A 19905-nucleotide genomic window follows, 5' to 3' on the forward strand; every position below is an offset into this window, starting at 1 on the left:
TTTTTTTTTTTTCAATTTAAACAGATTTAAAAACTAAACGGTGTTCTTTATCTTTAATAATAGTAATTCCTATCTATTAACAAGAACCTTATTTATTTTACATTCTTAATATTTTTCCGATAGTATTTTTCTGAATAGTACATTATGTTTTATTAAAAATACTATTTTTAATAAACTCTAAATCTTTTCGCATCTTTAGCTTAAATAATTAAATTATTTTTGTCAAGAATATTTTTCAGGATTTGAGAGAAGTATTTAATATCATTTTTGTAATTTTTGTAAAATGATCAAATATTTTACAATATTTGATTATTTTATTATTCTTTTATCTTGTATAATTCTCACATACGATAGAATTCGCATGAATATTTTTAATACTTTTGATAAAATGAAAAGAAGCTCTATATAAAATGAAAACTCTATTAAGTATTATTTTAATACAAATATTGGCTTTTTTTATATTACTTCTATTTTTAGGAACTAGAAGAATTTAAGTTTTATTATTATTATTATTATTATATGTATAATTAAAGGGACGAAAATAAATATTGAATTTTATGTTTAAGCAATACGTCATTATGTTAAGTAAATTTTAATTTTATTATAAAAACAATTAATAACCAATTACAAAGTTTTAATTAACTTTAAAAATCTGTAAAATAAACTTTAGATTTGTTGACTCCAAATTTGTGAAAGAATTTATAAACAAATTTCTGGTCACACTCTACGTAAAATATACATAATTATTAATTAATAATGTGTAATTCTTACATTTATTAAAAATGATGTTACTATAAGATAACATTTTCAAAGGGAAAGACTTATTTCCCCATTAGAAAAAATATAATAAATAAATTTCATTTCTTCAAAGTTATTTAATTGCGGAATTACGAGCGACTGTTTTGCGTTCATGTGGTTTTACAATAAAATTTCGACATAATCGATAATTATATAAATCGGACCGGTTTGAGCGGAGGATTTATCTAACAGATATATAGAACTTGATATCGTCAGTCCGCGGGGATTTCTTTTCGCGGGCGCGGTTAATGATCCACAACCGACAACGGCTTTATTACGGATTTTCCGAATGCAAATTTGTTTACGTAAAAGGAGAAAGGGGTAGTGATTCGTCGCGGGAAGGGCGAAAGCGCGATCACTCTCGCAAAGATCATGCAGTGACTTTTACATAAGCATGCATATCACATGCATTTATTGTTCCTATGAGTAAAAAGATGAGCATTACACACGTTGCGTTAACTGCGGCACCTTCGCTTCTCTCCAACTCAATTCTTACGCTTGTAATAGTCCTCGCTGAAACATTGCATTTTGTTATAAAGAGCAGTTTAATGTATTTTTCAGAGTAAGCTTAATTTTGAAATTTAGAGAAGAATATTGAAAACAAACAGAGAAGTTAGCAAGCAATTATCGACATTTATAATTGACAAAGCATTGAGAACAAGCAATAAGAGAAATTGATCTTAAAATTTATAAGAGAATCTGTTACAAAAATACACAAATTATCAGTTACTCTGTATGTATATTATATTTTATATTCTTTATATTACAGAGTAACTCATAATTTGTGTATTTATTATAACAGATTCTCTTATAAATTTCTCTTATAATATTAAATCTCTTATAAATAATGTAAAGAATTTCTTTAATATAAAGATCTCTTATAAATAATGTAAAGAATATAAAAATAAAAGAAAAGAAAAAACTCACCATCCCTGCACGGATTCTGGTTCCGTGCACCTGAAGCTGTCTTCGTTGTACACGGTGCCGGGCTCGCATTGCCCTTTCTGCGGTACTACACCGTTTTTGCAGATGTAGAATTTGGCGCAATCCTCGGGATGCGGATACGTGGGATGCGGCAGAATTCTGCCGGACGGGCCGGCGACGTCGCCGTCCGGGCATACAAAGCCATCGTCCAGGACATCGCGTTTTGCGTTCTCGCATAGACGAGTGGCGTCTATCGGCCAGACACAGCTCGACATCTTGGGTTCATAGATTAATCCGGGCGGACAGGGCACCACTTGCACTACTCCATCGATGCAATTGACGAAACGGTCACACGCAGTCGGGTCCTCGTGGCTAAAAATACCGTTTGCCCGCGGGCAGCCCTTGCTTGGTTGCGGCTCCTCTGTTCAATTATATAATATATTATTATACATATAATACTAGTGCATATATAATTATTTCAGTTTTGTATTAGTCTCTCATGTACATTAATTATTTTATAATTGTGATACAATAGATTGTGTTTCTGTCGAGGTTTGTCTTGAAATTTACAATTACAAATAAAATATATTTTTTTAATTTTAGCGCTTAATCACTAGAATGATTAACATTTAATGTAGATATCGATTTCTACAGCAAAGATTTAAAAAATTATACAAAATATTTTTTAATATAAATTTGATTGTAATTTTATTAAATTTTGTCTTGTGTTTTATTTTATTTTTTAATAGATTTTTGTTAAACTTTAATTAAAGGTTTTTTTAATTAATTAAAATTTTTTCTGTATGAGATTATGTTATATTATTGCTTATAAGACAACGTAAAAAAGACCGAGACAGAATTCGATTGTCCATTCGTCTAAAAACCGGTTCATATCGAGTTCTATTTTTGCCACACTGCTTAATCTGCCAATTCTTCTAGTTTGTCGAGCTGTTGAGGAGAATATGCATGAAGTATAAAAGAACTCTTATATATAATTTCTTTATTCGAGTACCTATTATTGAAAAAAATTTCCTTTTTGAACGAAAAATCTTTCAATTTTAAAATAGCATATAAATATAAAATTGAATGAATTGAATGATATAGATAACAAAAAGATATTTCTCTGTAAATAGCAAATAATATTATTATGTATGAAGTTATTGAGATTGGCATATAATAATTCGAAGAATTAATTTCTAATCTGAAGAGCAAAACGTAATAATCTAGATGAATCTAATTGTAATAATTAAGAAGGCGATTTAATAAATTTAGAAAATTTTAATAATTCGGAACTTACGCAAAATTGTACGGTCACCGCAAGGTACATTCGCCGGTATATCGCAGAGTTCCTTCTTGGGATTATCATCCCTGAAGACGAGTCCATCCTTACAGAGTTTCTCCTCAGGCTGACCATCCACGCAGGCGTAATAAAGATCGCATTGTTCGGGATCGGGGAAGAAACCCTTAGGTTCCGGACACCGGAACTGAGCTCCACTCAAGGTAGCCAGAATCACCAGTGCCAGAAGACCACGAAGAAGCACGTGCTTTCCCACTTCCAACATCCTGAAGAGAGTCCTAAAGAGATTCGCGAAGTCTTTCAGATCTCAGTCTTGAAGCTACTGTCCTAAGGAGGCTATCTCTCTCTCTCTCTCTCTCTTTCTCCTTCCCCCTTGCTTCCCTTCCTCTTCTTCTTTAACTTCCTCGTCCTTTTCTTTAACTTCGTCTGCAGTGCGTCGCGACGCTGATAAAATGTGACTGCGGGTCCGAAACGGGTTCTGTTTCGCTCGACAGTCTCGCCACCACCTTAGTGGGTCCTTACTGTTGCACATTTCCCGACCCTCCCTCCTTCTGACTTCGCCCCCCTTTCGCCGAAAGTCTTGTCTGTTTCTCTCTTTCTTTCTTTCGAGCAATGGTCTCACTGTTCCTTTTTCTCCCGTCATTCTTACGTGCATTCTATTGGATGCATAGACGCAAGTTTTATTGCATTGCGTTATTATCGGTGCATATAAATTCCGGACATTTCCGGGTACTGACGGCGAGACCGGGTCGTTGCTGTTGTGCTACCATTTCGCGATTTGCATCCCTCACTTCACGCTTGGAATTCGCATTGCAAACACGGCTACCGTGTTACGTTTACTTTAAGTACCCAATTAATTTTATTAGTCCGAGATATTTTTGAAAGCGGAACGAGAGAAATTATTTCGTGGATTTTGTAGAGAGACAATTATCTATTTGTTTATTTATTATAACAGAGCAGTTAATTGAACAAATTAACAGAGCACTTATATATCAATTAGTTATCTAAAACCATCTTTTTGTGCATTATTGTGAAGAAAACGAAAGTAATGATCTTGTAGATGCAAAAACTATCTATTTATTTAATGTACCAATTGCATTAATAATTTCATAATTTCGAACAAGAAAAGTATGATCTTTAAAAATAAAAATAATTGAAATGCATATGTTATATAAATGAGAAACTTGTAAAACGCAATGTAATTTTGTAATAGTATTAATATACTGTTAAAAAATTCTTGTGTTATTCTCAACAAAAATCATATTTGCAAGATATTGCAGATAAGATATTGCAGTAACTGAATATCGTCACGTATAAAGTGCAGAATTTAATTTTTATTGAACGAGTATTTAATCTTCAAAAAAAGCGTTCAGCAAGTGGCATTTGCGACAGACGCTCGTGAATTGGAAAGTTAAATGGAAGAGAGAGAGAGAGAGAGAGAGAGAGAGAGAGAGAGAGAGAGAGAGAGAGAAGAGAAAGAGAGAAAGAGAATACTGTGCATATAAACTCAACTTACCTGCCACGTGCAAAAGAAATAAATTAATCTTTCGCCAAGAAAGAGTAACGGTATTTCTTTAATTTAATGTGTTCTGAAGATAAAATTGTTTTTTCTATGACGCTTTGCTAAGTTATAATAATTTATTTTTAATATTTCTCTTCTTTTTATATGGATTTAAAATTTATTTTATCATGCATCTTAAGGCTCGGGATTTTTTACTTTTCTCTTCTTTTTTTGGCGTAAGAGCTTTTTACTTTGTTGTTAACAAACATTTGGGAAAGTAGAGCGAGTAAGCGCATCTCTCGTTCGTATCTTGTTCGTATAATATGCAATACCAGAAAGAGAATGAGGGAAAGAGAGAGAAAGTGAATTGCAGAACGAGAATCAAGAGAGCAGTTCAGGAGAAAGTGATAGTCAACTGATCTCATAACGAGAATGATTCAAGACCTTTTGCAAGTTCCTTGAATATCATTTCGAAAATCGACAACTAAGTCACCATTAACTTCTCTTGAGAAAAATTAAAATTATCTTATTAATGGTGTCAGTCAATCAATTTTAATAATAACACCTTCCTTTTTCTCTTTTTATTTATCACATAACACAAATTGTATTTTATTTGAAATCTGAAAAGTGAAAAAAAAGAAAAGAGATATGTGTAATTTTAGCAGATCTATATGTATCTTTGTTTAATAGTTGAAATAAATTATATTGTTAACAATGAATTTTTTAATATTTCCGTGATAAAACATATAATAAATTATAATCAAAATTTTTTAGGTTAATTATGCGAATCGAATTAAATATTATAAGTTCTTTTCATTACATAAATAAATTAATTTAACGATTTTTTAAAGAAAATGTTATCTCAATTTTAGTTCGAGGCATTTTAATTAATAGGAAAGGAAATCAGGTTTCGATTAACTGATTGAAGACTAATAAAGTAAAAATAAAATGTATTCCAAGACATTCAAATGGCTGAACACACACATGGAGTTACACGCTGGGCGAAGGAGGTGACACGTGATTAAAGTGAATGTGCGGCGTCCCGATGCGGGACAGATGAGCGTGGACGACTTCCTTACGGCTTCTCGTCCTTGTACCAGTCCTCGCTGCAAGGTAAACGACAGCTATTAAATTCCCCGAACTTTTTAAGCACGATAGTAATTTAATTAACTTAAAATAAGATTTCATAAAAACATAACGTAGAATATAATAATCTTAATAATTTTATTATATAAATAGCGAGAGATTTTAAATCTTGAAATTTACAATTGAAAATTAATTGAATTGAACACATAATATTAAAAAATGCTTATTAACCGAGTGAGATTGTTGAAGTTCTCTTATTTAATACATATATCATGTTCAAAGAGTGCTATCAGAATTATACTTGTATGAAATGTATTCAGATGATGTCAACATGGTTACTACTCTAACTTGTTTAATCTTTTAGTGATTATATTAATTGCTAGATCATTAATATGAAAATAAAATGATGGAATAATATAGTTTGCAATCAACTCGTACCATCCACGAACGTTCTCAGGTGCATCACATCTCTGCTGCTCCTCATTGTAGACGGTGCCATCACTGCAGCCTTGTTCACGCGGCGTTACACCGTTTAGGCATACGTAAAACTTCTGACAGTCTTCGGGATGCGCAAATTTAGGATGGTCGACCACCATGCCCCTGCTGTCAACCTGGGTCTCGGTTGGGCACTCAAAGCCGTCTTGCAGCTTCTTGCCCATAACTCCGCAACCCTACATTATGCAGCACATTTCTATGTATTATCGTGTTGTTATATCAAGGAGCATTGATTTCAGTTTAATTTAACAATTTCTTGAAAAATGTTGGCCTTTTTTTGTTGGATTAAAGTTAGATTAAGTTCTTTCTCATTTCCTAACATTCTAATTTTCTTTATGCCATTTTTTACAACTTTTAATGTAGTCTCCAGTTTTATTTTACGTAATTTCATTTTACATAATTAAATATGGTATTAAAAAATTTAATTGAAAATTATGCAATATTGTATAGTAGATTAGGATTTTGTTTCTCGCATCTCCTGAACGCTATTTGTCTGATTCCTAAATTTAAATGCTAACAGAATTGCATCGTTAAATTCCCACTATAATTGCAAGGAAATATCTGAGACCTACCCGAGGATAATTGTAATTAGGAGAAAGTACATGCGCTGTGGGGTGTATTAGAAGTTTGTACTTTCTCTCAATTAAAGATTTAACTTCGGGGAAGTTCATAGCGTTTGTTACAGTTCCGAATCAATTGTTCTAAACGTCTTCCGTTGGAGCAAGTCTAGAATTACGTGGCATATAACTACGTTATGTATACATATATAGTATAAAAGTCAGGATTTTGTTCTTGGAATTTTTAACGTCAATTAACTTGTTCTAACACAGCGTGTCGTAACCGACAAAATAAAATAATTCTTTCTTACTGCACTGAGAAAAATTTTGAGTTAAAAATGAACGAAAATTTTAATCATATCTATTAGATATCTATTAGAATTTTGATTATCTCATCTAGAATTATAGATTCTATCAGAAAATTCTGATTTATACATTTTCGATCAATAATTTTAATTAATATAATCAAATCTTTTTTCCAATGTTCTCTCTAAGTTTTTTGGAATAGAGTTTTATTCTAAAGAGTGAAAATTGAGTCAGTCTTGAAAAAAATAGCTCAATTTGTAAAACTGAGATTTTATTTTTCAGTGATAATTCACTCTAAAAATTTTAGAGAGTAAATTTTCTCACCTCGCGACCCGCGCTATCCGGCCACACGCAAGTTCCGCTGTACTCGTCGAAGTGCAGCCCGGTAGTACAGGTGATTTCAATCGCCTCTCCGTCAATGCAATTGTAGAAGACATTGCACACTGTCGGGTCGGGATGCGCGAAGAAACCGTTTCGTCGCGGACACTTCTTCGTCGGCTGTGGAGGTTCTATTAACGAGGATAATCAGTCAATTGCTCGTGCAGCTTCATTATCGTAATATTATATTTGATATTTTAACGTGAATGAATAGGTACTATATTTCAATTGGACATATCAAATATACGAAACGCGCTTTATTGCACAAATATAAATTGATAAAAATAGACTTTCTAAGACAAGACTTTTTTAACAAATAAAATTTAATTAATAATTACTCTGACAAAGATAATAATATTTTAGATATTATATAAGAAAACATTATTAAATTAGAAATTAGCAAATTAGAAACTATTCGATATTAGCAACGAATGTATTGATTTTCAAAACGGTTCTTCATGAAATATTGTTTGCCTTACGTAATTCGAGACGGTCACCGCAATCGACGTTGAATACGTGGTCGCACTTGTTCACCTTGCGATTCAAAGGATCGAATACAAGACCGTCTGGGCACAGCTTCTCCGTTGCTACGCCATCGATACATTCGTAATATTTGTCGCATTGCCTGCTGTCCTCGTATTGGCCGTCTTTGTTCGGGCAATTGAACGCGGCGTCTGTAATGTCGATGATAAATACTACCGTGGTCTTACCGCGGGCGGAAATCGATGTGGCGTTTCCGGTAGACGGAGGTGATCGAACCTGTCCGACCTGCCGTCGAATTCTTGGATCGACATTATTTCGTCGTTCATTACGTAATTTTGTCTTGGCTGCGCACGACTATACTTATGCAACTCGCCGAACGAGAAAACTGACATTTACGATTTAGAAAGTTCGCTCTCGTACTGTCTCCGGGTTAATTCTAACGGATATTTCCATTGAACTTACTTTGTTTCGCATTTTCTTTCTTTACTCTTATTGCAATTCCAGATAAGAATATTTCATTTGCCTTATATATTGTAACATAAGTATTTTATAGTTAGTCATGAAATTATCATCAACGTTTGTTTCAATATTATTTTATATCCAAATTCTTATTATGTTTATATGTAGTTAAATAATTATATTGATTTTTTTTTTCAACACATTTGAATATAAAAAAGTATTTAAATTTTTGAAGGTTTGAATATAATCTACGTTATTTGAATGGAAAGAAAAAAATCAATATAATTGTCTAACTATATAAACATATTTAAAAGTAGAAAGTAAAGTAATATTGGAATGTGTCGATGACATTAATTTCATATTTGATACAGAATATTTATGTAACAATAAGATAAATAAAATATTCTTATTTTCTGTTACACTAGAATTAGTAAAGTTAATTTAGAGAATGTTAATTTAAAAAACAAAGTATGCACTTATAAGACATACTTAGTATCTTCTTTTACACAATTAATAAATTTTTATTTTGCTCCTTTTTACAAAATTTTACGTCCAATTTATATTTAACTTTGTCTAGAGCAGATTATATTATAACTTAATTTTCTTAATTTTGTTAATAATAAATAATAATTTATAATAATATTTATGTCATTGATATTTAACAATTAACTTTTTTAAGAGAGTAGCAGTAATTAATTTTAATATTTCAAGAGAGCAATTTCAAAAATTTTGAACTATGCAAGAACTTTTCTTTGTAAACCTGTTCTTTAGAATGTTTTTATCATTTCTGATTTCTTTTTGATCTTTTTAAATGCTCGATACTTACGTGTCAGCACGATTACGCTTAGCAGCGTGATGATTCCGGTCGTAAACATTCTTCCGATTTACTTGTGTTTTCCTGTTAGGTGATCCGTCGCAGGATGACAATATTGCACTAAGGTTCACTGAAACGGGCGGAAACGGCTAAATTAGGCTATTTAATTTTTAGTCCTTCTTTGAAATGGCCCGAGGTCGCCCTCGCGAAACTGCAGCTCTTCGGTTACTCGTCGGCTGAGTATACCTTGCGGATCCCCACTATTTCCTCACGCAAATCCCACTTTCGCCGTCACTTTTCATCGACGAACACTCGTCGAGAATGAAAATCGAAAAGATAGATGAGAGACAAAGAAAGAGAAAGAGAGAGAAAGAGAGGAAACTTTTACTCTTCTCTCTCCTCTCAGCGCTCTCACTTCGATGTCCTTCGTTCCGTTTTTCTGTGATGAGAAAAATACACGTCACAATCGCGCTGCTTCGCAATTACCACGACGAGCAAATGCCAGAAAATTTCGCTAATATTTTAATTATATTGTCTCCCTCATTTGAAAGAATTTAATTAATTTTTCAAGATGAGCAAGATGAAATTTATTGCGCTGTGAAAAACAATTAAGAAAATAAATATATATGGGAAATAAAATGAAATTATGAGTTATATAATTAAAAAAAGAAGATGCAATAAAAAATAAAATTGTATGACATGAAGATAATATGTAAAAATATTATTTTTATTAAATATTCGAAAATTTGGTAACGCTTAGAAAAATCGGAAATTCAAGCTAAAGAGAGTGAATATTTTTTAAATTTAAGAAAGCGTTAACGTCTTGGTGAATTAAATTTACTCGCATTTCTAAACGAATGATTTCAAATGAAGAATAGTAAATTACGCATCACTGACTACCAGGAAATGATAGCTTTTTTGTTAGGCTTTCTTCTCTTAAAAGTCGTTTAACATTCACCTTCGCTCTCGCTTCGATTGTTCTGAAAAACTGATTTCTGCGACAATGTTACTATCCAATGTCATAGTATTCTCTTATTCATTTAGTGAAATATTAGTACAAACTTGAGATCTGTATCATGAATTATTAAGCTAAAATTCAAATTTTGGATAAAAAAAATAAAATTTTATACATAAGTATTTTTTAATATACTATATTTTCTAAATATTTTATGTAAAAAAGTATTATAAAGTATTGTAAAATATATTAAAAAGTATTATAAAGTATAAAATATTCAAGACTATAAAATATTTTTAAAATGTACGCAGATTTAATTATTCGTTTGCCTAAGCTTTTTATAATCTTTTATTTACTTTTTCTTTTATTGAATATAAAATTATATAATAAAAAATTAGAATTACTTCAGTATTAATATGAAATGTAAATATATTTCTTATCGAGTTGATACTGATCATATCAATTAAAAGTATTAATACATATATTTACCCCTACAGCACAAACACATTGTATGTTGCAGCAACATTATAGAGATTTTGCAGTGACATTGCTGAAAATTCTATGCTGTGTGGATCTTTTAATTATTTAGATAAGGTTTAATGATCTTTAGATGGAATATATATCAGTGACATATTTTATTACAGTCACAATATTGAATCAATTACAAGTTTTTTTCGTTACGATGAGATGCTCTTTCCATTTCGATCTCATTTTACGCTTCAGCAACGTCTTCCGATGTTTTTCCTTCGGGAAAGTGAGAATTAATATATAATAATATTTGATACATTTAGTTTTCATCCATTTAAAGTTCACGTAGTTTTAAGTTAATCATTTTTGTTAATAAAGTAAATAAATTTTAATTCAATTAATTTACTGTTAATATATTATTATATTATATATATTTATATATTATATTATATATATTTATTTTTATTGCTTATTTAATATTACAATTAGTACAGATTTTTGTTATTTCATGAAGTTTAGTATTCTAAAATGTCTCTCTTTTACGTAAAATGATCTTTCACGATCTTTAGTCTTACGAAAGTATTACGCTAGAGCTGGATTTCGGAAATGTTTCCTATGCATAAAATGCAAGGAACGCGTCAATCAATATCATAATACTTTCACCGCCCATGCAAATTTAACACGCAATCTGAATTTATTGCGAAAGAATTTAGATTCTCGATTTTAAGAAAATTTCATGATTTTGTGAGAAATGAAAATAGTATGATTGCCAAAATCAAAAAGCCAAAGACATGAATAATTAAATAATAATAATATAATATAATGCTATTAAATGAAAACGTAAAAATAATTTGTTGCCAGGATACCGACTTTGAATAATTTCCTTCAGAATTAGTAGCTTATTTTTTCTAAATTGTTTAAAGCCAAATTTATAATTTATTATTTGTTTAAGCAAATTACTTCGAAGGATTTGCAATGGAATATCTTTGAAAGGCGTGTGTTTGTAGTAAAGATAAGTTTATTATACAATAAAACGGTTTGATAATAAAAAGACTTAAAACCTATATATTTAATTTAAAATTTTGATTCTATACAGATGGTCTGCTCCCCTTTCTTCTGCTTGGTCCACCGATAGGTTTGGGTTTGGGTGGTGGATTCTCCAAGGCGTCTAATTCTTCGTCGGTTAGTTGATCCTTGTACCAATCTTTGCTATAATTAAATTATTTGCGTTTTTAGACATATATTTAATGATAAATAAGACGATAAAGAAGTTTCGTCAACTGTTAAAATTAAACTGTCTTTTTTTGATAGATTTGACGTAATAGGAATACGTAAATAAAAAAATAAACTTTTTCTTCTTTTTATAAAAAGAAATCTCTATTTTTTTGTGTTTTATGTATAATATAATAATTTAAATTGTAGATCTAAATTTTTCATTATTTATGTTTTTTGTCTTTATAATATATATTCGATTAAATTTTTCTCTCAATTTTTTAATTTTTTTATTTAAAATGTTTGAAATCCGTATATATTTTTTTTATATAAATGTTATTATAAATTTGTTAATTATAAAAAAAAGTATTTGTTATATAAAAGATCTACATTATTTTTACAAAAAAAGCAAGAAAAAGATCATTTTCACAACATTAAATAATGATAATTATTTATAATACATAATTTTGCTTATTTTCATTTTTTAAATTTATCGTCGTTATATTTAAAATCGCCTGTTTTTATGCTCCTTTATGAGAAACTCAAGTTTTGCTGCACAATTCGTACCATTCGGGTATTTTTCTGGCCCAGTCGCATTTTCCACTGCGTTCGTCGAACGCCTGGCCGAGTTTGCATCCGCTTCGCCTCGGTATTTCACCGTTGACGCACACGTAGAAGTACTGGCAATCTTCAGTGTCAGGATAACGCGGATGCGTCGCGGCCACCGACTCGTTAACCTTCGGACAAGTGAAGTTGAAGAGTTCGCGAGAACCGCAGCCTTTCTTCTGTGCTTCATCCGGCCAGTTGCAGATGCCGGTCTTTTCAGAGAAGACCAAACCGTCCGGACAAGTGATCATGTTAAACTTGCCCTCCACGCAGTAGTAAAAGGTATTACAATTCCTAGGGTCTTCATGAGCGAAATAGCCGTGCATGCGAGGACAGTGTGGTGATGGTTGTGGTTTTTCTATAATAAACAGATGGAAAAATGTATAAAAATGAAATAACTAAATGAAAAAAATAAATTTTTTTACTATAAAGTAGATCAGTATATAAAATAAATTTTACGAAATTTGTATATCGTTCAAAAGATGCATATATTAAAATTTTTTAAATAATATTTTTCGAAACGACTTGATCTATTTTGTGCATTATATATTATATTTAATTTATAAAAGATGAAATAGGGAGTTCTCTTACGTAGCTTAGGTCTCTTTGTACAATCGATACCAAATGGTAAATCGCACTTCTCGTGCTGAGGGCTAAAATCATTGAAAACGAGACCGTCAGGGCATAATTTGTCCGTTATTTTGCCGTCTCGACAGTCATAATATTTATCGCATTGTTCTGCGTCTGGAAAATATCCATTGGGTTCTGGACATTGGTCTAGGAGTTCTTCATCATCCTCATATTCTTCCTCTGGCTCTTGTTTCTTCGGCGTCGTTGCTGAAGCAACCTTTCGGCGGCTTTGCTCGGCGGCTTCTTGCTTCCTCGTCAGAGCAGTGACGGCTCCTGTGTGTGATAAAATTTTTTTATATTAAAATATATAAATGAGAGATTACATATATTGACAAGAATAAAAAGAATTGTAATTAAATTCTTTACTAAATTCTCAATAAATTTTTAATTCTAATAATTTCCCGACAATATTTCATTAGTACTGACTCTATAAAGTATTCTAGTAATTCATGTATTTTATATTTGTTCATTTCAATTTTTATTGTAACTTAATATATAAAAAATTTTTTTGGGGAAAAAATATCGAATAATTAAGGGATTACATGAAATTTCAGTCTCATTATCATTAAATTAAACTTTTTATGAGTTAAAGCCTTCGAATTTTGCTTGAACTACTTCATGTCACAAACTGCTCAACAAAAAACAAAGCGAATTCAAGAAAGAAAATGAAGGAAGACAAAAATGAACATGTTAAGATAAGAGGGTCGACTGGTCCCTCGGCATGTTTTCAAGGCAGCACATCGTCTGCGTCCCTGAAGAAATGCCGGTCGACCTCACGAGCGCGAGCGAAGAAAGTGAGAAAGTGGTCGAGCTGCCGTACGTATACTCGGCCGACCACTCAGAACTTAAATGTTGCTTAATCGATTCGGCCTAATAGTTTTCAAATGCATTTAGTAGATTTCAAATACACTTAGTAGATTTCGATTCCGATATAAACAAATAGCAATAGACAACTTTGGATAGATGCAATTCAATTTTCCAGAACTTTGTCCCAATTATGTAATTAAATTAAAAGCTTTAAATTGTTTTAAATTTATTTATCTATTATAAGTAATATAGAAAAGAAATAAAATAGAAATAAAATAGAAATACGAATGTAATGAAAAATACAAATAAAAATAATCATTTTTCAAATTTTATAATATAATATATGTACATAATTTTATAATTAATTGAAAAAATAAGTTTATTTCTTGAATTGTTTCATTTGTCTTATATTGAAATTATATTAAGTATATAAATGAATTTATGAATATAATATTTGATAGATATTTCGGTATATATGTTCCACATATGGCAAATATTAAAGAATTTTCACTTTTTTAACAGTTAAAAATTTTTTATCCAATTAAAATGACAAATAAAAAAGCTAAACCAGTTATACATTTCAAAAGATACGATTCTATTATAACGTTTTTACGTGAGAAAAAGAAATTTTAAAAGGATATTGAAAAATTCAGATTTATTTTAAATTTCATATTAGCTACTCTGTGTTTTTTGAACTAATAAGATCGTGTTAAGAGCTCACCGAGGCATATCAGGAGAAGAAGGATCTCCGTCTTCATCCTGACGAGAAAGATGCCGATTGAGAAAGAGAGGAAAAGAGTGACGTCACTATGTATAATGATCCAGTCGTAGTAATGTGGTCGTATTGGTGACTAGAGAGAGAGACTACTGGGCCCCTTCGAACGTCGGGATCTTATATGCGGCCCCCACTTCATCAGGGTTACAACACTTCGTGATCACGTAGAGTCTATGGGGGGAAAACCGACAATCATCTACATGTACATATATACACATAAGTACAATGACACGCACTGATTGATATGATTTTCAGATCCATCAATGTTTTGTTCGTATAGAATTGGATATAAAATTATATATTGGAGAATTGCATATATTAGCATGCAAATTATATTGAAATCATAGATAAAACTGTCATTGTTTTTAATATATATAACTATATATTGATAAATATCTATCAATATACATACCCTGGTAAAAAAAGTTGATAGAGAATGATTGAGAACGATAGGATTTCTATCAATTTATATCGTTTTCTATCGTTTACCTCGCGAACATCACAATTGATCGGATATGAATCCTATCGTATTTTATCGGATTTTATAAGATTTGTATAAGATTCATGTAAGATCTGATTCAAATTATGAATGAATTTACGAATCAAATTCTATATTCAAAATGATAGAATTTTTCTATTATTTTCTATCAGTTTTTTTACCAGGGTATTTATTAATTTTTACGTATCTATTAATATGTTCTATTAAAATCATTTTGAAAAAGTGTCAATATTATCAACCAAATCTTCGTTAATAATTTTAATGTGAGTCTCAATATATGTTTGTCTATATATGTCGCATAATTAATATATTTTGTAATGACGTTTTGGTGTAATTATTTATTAATTTTATATAATGATTCACATATAGTACAAATTTTAATAAATCTAAATATTTTAAATTAAATTATAATAATTGCAACTTGAAACAAAATTTAAACCGGGATATAAAAATTAAAGGACGTGCTATGAAAGCAGTGCAAAGTCTTGCGAAAATCTCAAGTTTTTCTGGTAACTTTATTTATCTGTGAGATATTTTTAGCATACTAAAGTCTTCCGAGAAAACATCATGAAATTCCAGTTTTTTCCCTTGATGTTTCCAGTTTTTGTCTTTACATATCTGCTCCATAAAAATTTCGGGATTTGATAATACCGATTAATCAATGATAACTATTATTTCACATTAAGTTTTATCAAGAAGAATATACGTAAATTAATTTAAAAAAATTTTTTAAGTAATACTTTATATCTAAATAAAATTATAATATATAATGTGTTTATTAATTTATACTTTTACTTTGTTAAACATAAATATGGTATTATTAATACCATAAATGAGATATTAATAATAATAATAATTTATAAAATAATATTTTTCAAATATATAAAATGTATTTAGCAATAGAATTTGTATTAATATAAAATTAATTTCTATATTTTCAATTATTTCTAAATAGAAATATTTTTTTTTAATATTGTCTGTAGCTTAATAATGCAATTTATTCAATTGTTTTACATATAATTTATGATATATTTGCGGTAGTTTATTTAGAAAGGTGAAGTATTATTTGCAGTATGATTTCAAGAAGTCACGACTGGATAGAGATCCGCGTTAAAGGTCGTTATTTACGAAACTAGTTTTTTTTGCATCTTGGTGCAATGTTTAGGAATGCAATATGAATATATTTCTCTCATCCTTCAATAAATAGATCTCTAAGTTTAAATATAAATATATTGTAGTTCAAATATATACATATATCTTTAATCAATTTTATTTATTTTTTTCAAGATTTTATTTAAAAATTTTTTGAAACTCTTAACAATATCAAATTAATTATGATACTGGATTTTTCAATTTTTATTTGGATTCCTGGCAGAAAAAAATGTTTATGAAACAGTACAGAAAAACTACAATATATGGATTGAGACAAGATCTTAAAAATTATTTTTTTTGTATTTATAATGGGACGTAGAATGGCGTTGTTTAAGGGCGGAGAATTTCTAGATTTTTTCAAACAAACAACACCGCTCTACGTTCCATTACGAATATCTATGAAAAACTAATAATTTCTAAAATTTTGTCTTAATCTATGAAGTTTTTCGTCAAAAATTTTTTCGCCAGGGATTATAAGACATCTTTCATCGCGCGATCTCACCTAATACGAAGTCTCTTTATCCCACCAGCCATCTGGATGTCTTCTAATCCACCATTTCCTCAATTCTTCATAAATTAATATTATAATAGCGTATGGTACACCAAGTAACCACCACTCTGGCTTTAAAGGATACGTCTTCAAGATGCGGTCCATGTAGGGCGCGTAGCAAACTACACAAGCCAGGGCGATTTCAAGGAGCAGGCCCAGATTCAAGACCCAGTTACCCATACCCTGGCGTAATAACGAGTTGCGGCGAGTTTTACAGACCATTGCATCTGCTACTTGAACAATCACGATGCTAACAAAGAAAGCGGTGTGGCAGGTGTACTCGAGGATCTTACGTTGTTGATAGGTCCATTCCTGTCCAAAACTGTCTTCCAAGTCGTTCACTACCGAACTATCCCACATTTTTCTTAAACCCAGAAGTTGTTTCGGCAAAAAACCGTGTTCCGCCATCACCACGAAATACGTGAAGAAACCTGCGCACGCTTCAATCACACCAATCTGACCGTAAGCCATGAAGATTAATTTTCGGCTAACTAGATGATCTTTTTGAGGTATTCTGGGCTTTCTGAGATAGTTGAGAAAATAGAAATGAGAAAAGATTAGATATTTATATTTTATTAGCTTATCTAATATTTCATTTTATATAGATCTTAATAATCAAACTTATGAACTAAATTTTGTTTAATTAAAATTTATCCCAATTGAGTCGAATGAGAAAATAAAGTTTTATTCCCTACTTGAATTTTATTTGTTTCCTGCGAAGAGAGATTTTTTTAAATATTTATATTTAAAGACTGCTAATTTTTTACATCAGACCAAATATTTTTTTATGATATAGCCTTTATAATTTTGTATATATATAAGGAAACCTTTGTACATTTAATACCTCAACATTATATCCGATTCAGACTTCTCATAAGCCAAAGCAACTGCCGGCCACATGTCTGTTCCCAGATCGATGCATAGTATACAAATTACACCGACCGGCAGAGGAATCCCGAGAACAATAAATGCTAAAAAAGGCGTTATTTCCGGCACATTGCTCGCCAAAGTATATGCGATGCTCGACTTGAGATTGTCAAATATTCGCCGACCCTCTTCAATGCCTGTCACTATCGAAGCAAAATTATCATCTAGTAGTATTAAGTCCGCTACTTGCTTGCTCACATCGGATCCTGGCAATCATAATTAGAGTTAGACAGCCGTTATAGCAATTGTTTACTGAAATTAAAGAATTTAAGAGAGTACGCGAGAGAATTTAAATTCTCCACAATATTTTTATCTTCAAAGCAATAGGGAGCATATTTAGATTTATCTTTTAGAAATTTTGCCATTAATTATATATTCATATTTCTCTTTTTGAAAATATTTTTATAAAAAATATAGATCACCACCTGTGATGCCCATTGCGATACCGATGTCGGCTTTCTTGAGGGCCGGCGAGTCATTGACACCGTCGCCGGTAACCGCGGTAATCAGATGCAACCGCTGGCAGCTTTCAACGATTTGCAGTTTTTGCACCGGTGATGTCCTGGCGAATACAATCTCCTGATGTTGCCTAATCAGTTGATCCAGTTTTTCCGGCAACAAATCTCGTAGCTCTGTACCAGTCACCACAATGTCCTTCCTGGCGTTGCCGTTGGCATTATTATGGTCATCGTGGTCGGTAATGATGCCAACATACTTGGCAATCGCTTTGGCGGTATCAGGATGATCACCGGTCACCATGATAACTTTAATGCCGGCGCAACGACATTTGTACACGGCATCAGGAACAGCTGGCCGTGGCGGGTCCATCATGGCCATTAGACCGATCTATCAATAAAAACACATACATTTTATTTAGAAAGTAACTGTTGATAAAAAATTAAAATCCAAGAATTAAAATTAAAAAATCTTGAGTAATAATAATTTAAAGAATACTTGTAAAAAAATTAAATATTAAAGAAATACCAATCTTAAGTTTTCAAGAGGGAAATTTGGAGGATCGGCCTCAAATTGATAACCCTCGGGGAAAGCTTTGGTCGAAAGTTCGAGATCGGCAAAGCCAAGAACGCGTTCACCGTTGTTCGCCAGAATATAACAAGATTCCGTGTACGCTGATTTTATCTCTTCGTCTAAATCCTTAGTCTCGTTACCGAATGCTACAGTCGAACAACGTTCGAGGACACGTTCTGGAGCGCCTTTGAAGGATACGAGATACTTGCCGCGAAATAAATGTATGTTCGCTTGAAATTTGTCAGTCGAATTAAAAGGAATCTCCAATATCTAAAGATCCAAGATAATAATTTTATTTATGACAATAATAAACTCTATTTTTATTTTAATATTTATATATTAGTTCTATTATTTTTTAAATTTGGATAAAGTAAGATTTATTTTAAAACAAATTTAAACATATAATTTACTAGAAAATCTATCAAGATTAGAAATTAGAAGCTGACATAGTATATTGAAATAGGCTTAAAAGAAAGCAATTTTTCAATAGATTAAATTTACGACTGGCATATTAAATTTAAATATAATTCTTTTACTTAATCTTCAATCAAAAGATTTAATTAGACTTATTTACTTTAACATAATTTTTTCTGAAGGAATCAGCTCCTCCTTTCACAAGGACCTCCATACATCTTAGTAAAGCCGCATCCGAGGCGTCTCCTAGGATCTTTCTTTTATTTAACGGTGGCAGAGGTTCATCCTTGAGCATCGGTGCCCATACGGCGTGATTACAGAGACTCGCTACTCTGGCCAGATTTTCGAAACCCGGATTGTTGACATATTTCCTCCATGTGTCTGACGACATCACCTCGCACATTTGACCGTTGTACCACACGTGTCGCACCTGAAGTTGCGATGGCAGGAACTCGATCGTATATTCGAAGTGAGAACGTTAAATGATGTTGTTAAAGCGAAACACCGTTTACATAAAAGATAGTGCTGCGCAATTCTACTTATTGCAAAAAGAATATATCAGAGACGAATAAGAAATAAAACATACATAGAGTTAATAAAAGAATATATTCTGCTATAAGTATAATTATCATGAAGTAAATACCTATAATATTTAAAAATAAATGTATTATACAATTATAGAATAAAATTAATTATATAAAATTTATTATAGTTATAATATAGTTAATATTATAATTATGTACCAGAAACGTTACAATTATATATATATATATATATATATAT

The 19905-nt window shown here is 31.0% G+C and overlaps 4 protein-coding genes across 6 annotated transcripts in view; all 4 read right to left on the minus strand.

The window, feature by feature from the left end:
- Positions 1 to 1180: 1180 nt before the first annotated feature.
- LOC108746846 lies at positions 1181 to 3538 on the minus strand. Its single transcript, XM_018483867.1, has 3 exons — positions 3020 to 3538; positions 1726 to 2143; positions 1181 to 1311 (listed from the first exon to the last, which is right to left on the minus strand). Exons 1-3 carry the CDS (start codon positions 3282 to 3284, stop codon positions 1284 to 1286), a joined length of 711 nt encoding a protein of 236 aa, XP_018339369.1. The 5' UTR covers positions 3285 to 3538; the 3' UTR covers positions 1181 to 1283.
- Positions 3539 to 5450: 1912 nt separating this feature from the next.
- Positions 5451 to 9335, minus strand: LOC108746848 (peritrophin-1-like). The gene is made up of 5 exons (XM_018483869.1): positions 9111 to 9335; positions 7822 to 8016; positions 7289 to 7473; positions 6045 to 6277; positions 5451 to 5626 (listed from the first exon to the last, which is right to left on the minus strand). The coding sequence occupies exons 1-5, from the start codon at positions 9157 to 9159 to the stop codon at positions 5596 to 5598; spliced, it is 693 nt and encodes a 230-aa protein (XP_018339371.1). The 5' UTR covers positions 9160 to 9335; the 3' UTR covers positions 5451 to 5595.
- Positions 9336 to 11555: 2220 nt separating this feature from the next.
- Positions 11556 to 14691, minus strand: LOC108746844 (peritrophin-44-like). Its single transcript, XM_018483865.1, has 4 exons — positions 14498 to 14691; positions 12931 to 13242; positions 12301 to 12697; positions 11556 to 11730 (listed from the first exon to the last, which is right to left on the minus strand). Exons 1-4 carry the CDS (start codon positions 14532 to 14534, stop codon positions 11610 to 11612), a joined length of 867 nt encoding a protein of 288 aa, XP_018339367.1. The 5' UTR covers positions 14535 to 14691; the 3' UTR covers positions 11556 to 11609.
- Positions 14647 to 19905, minus strand: part of LOC108746842 (sodium/potassium-transporting ATPase subunit alpha-like) — a 7898-nt gene continuing 2639 nt past the window's right edge. For 2 of the 3 annotated variants that reach the window (XM_018483860.1, XM_018483863.1), the window contains exons 5-10: positions 19283 to 19552; positions 18664 to 18978; positions 18105 to 18525; positions 17597 to 17885; positions 16705 to 17275; positions 14647 to 14722 (exon numbers count right to left, since the gene is read on the minus strand). In XM_018483860.1, the coding sequence (XP_018339362.1) occupies positions 16705 to 17275; positions 17597 to 17885; positions 18105 to 18525; positions 18664 to 18978; positions 19283 to 19552 (1866 nt within the window). In that variant the 3' untranslated portion in view covers positions 14647 to 14722. The remainder of the gene's footprint in view (positions 14723 to 16704; positions 17276 to 17596; positions 17886 to 18104; positions 18526 to 18663; positions 18979 to 19282; positions 19553 to 19905) is intronic. The other variant, XM_018483861.1, reaches the window with a different exon arrangement.

This window comes from Trachymyrmex septentrionalis, unplaced genomic scaffold (genome assembly GCF_001594115.1).
Source record: "Trachymyrmex septentrionalis isolate Tsep2-gDNA-1 unplaced genomic scaffold, Tsep1.0 scaffold19, whole genome shotgun sequence".
Classification (NCBI taxonomy): domain Eukaryota; kingdom Metazoa; phylum Arthropoda; class Insecta; order Hymenoptera; family Formicidae; genus Trachymyrmex; species Trachymyrmex septentrionalis.

Bases quoted from the DNA above. Each gene is read 5' to 3' on its own strand.
- LOC108746846 (XM_018483867.1), bottom strand. From the start codon at position 3,284: ATGTTGGAAGTGGGAAAGCACGTGCTTCTTCGTGGTCTTCTGGCACTG. The intron at 2,144-3,019 runs GTAAGTTCCGAA...ATAATTGAACAG, and splicing joins CGGTGACCGTACAATTTTGC to AGGAGCCGCAACCAAGCAAG. The intron at 1,312-1,725 runs GTGAGTTTTTTC...GCAATGTTTCAG, and splicing joins CCAGAATCCGTGCAGGGATG to CGAGGACTATTACAAGCGTA.
- LOC108746848 (XM_018483869.1), bottom strand. From the start codon at position 9,159: ATGTTTACGACCGGAATCATCACGCTGCTAAGCGTAATCGTGCTGACA. The intron at 7,474-7,821 runs GTAAGGCAAACA...CCTCGTTAATAG, and splicing joins CGGTGACCGTCTCGAATTAC to AACCTCCACAGCCGACGAAG. The intron at 6,278-7,288 runs GTGAGAAAATTT...TGCATAATGTAG, and splicing joins CGGATAGCGCGGGTCGCGAG to GGTTGCGGAGTTATGGGCAA.
- LOC108746844 (XM_018483865.1), bottom strand. From the start codon at position 14,534: ATGAAGACGGAGATCCTTCTTCTCCTGATATGCCTCG. The intron at 13,243-14,497 runs GTGAGCTCTTAA...TATCACACACAG, and splicing joins TCTTCTCCTGATATGCCTCG to GAGCCGTCACTGCTCTGACG. The intron at 11,731-12,300 runs GTACGAATTGTG...ATTTAATTATAG, and splicing joins GCCAGAAAAATACCCGAATG to CAAAGATTGGTACAAGGATC.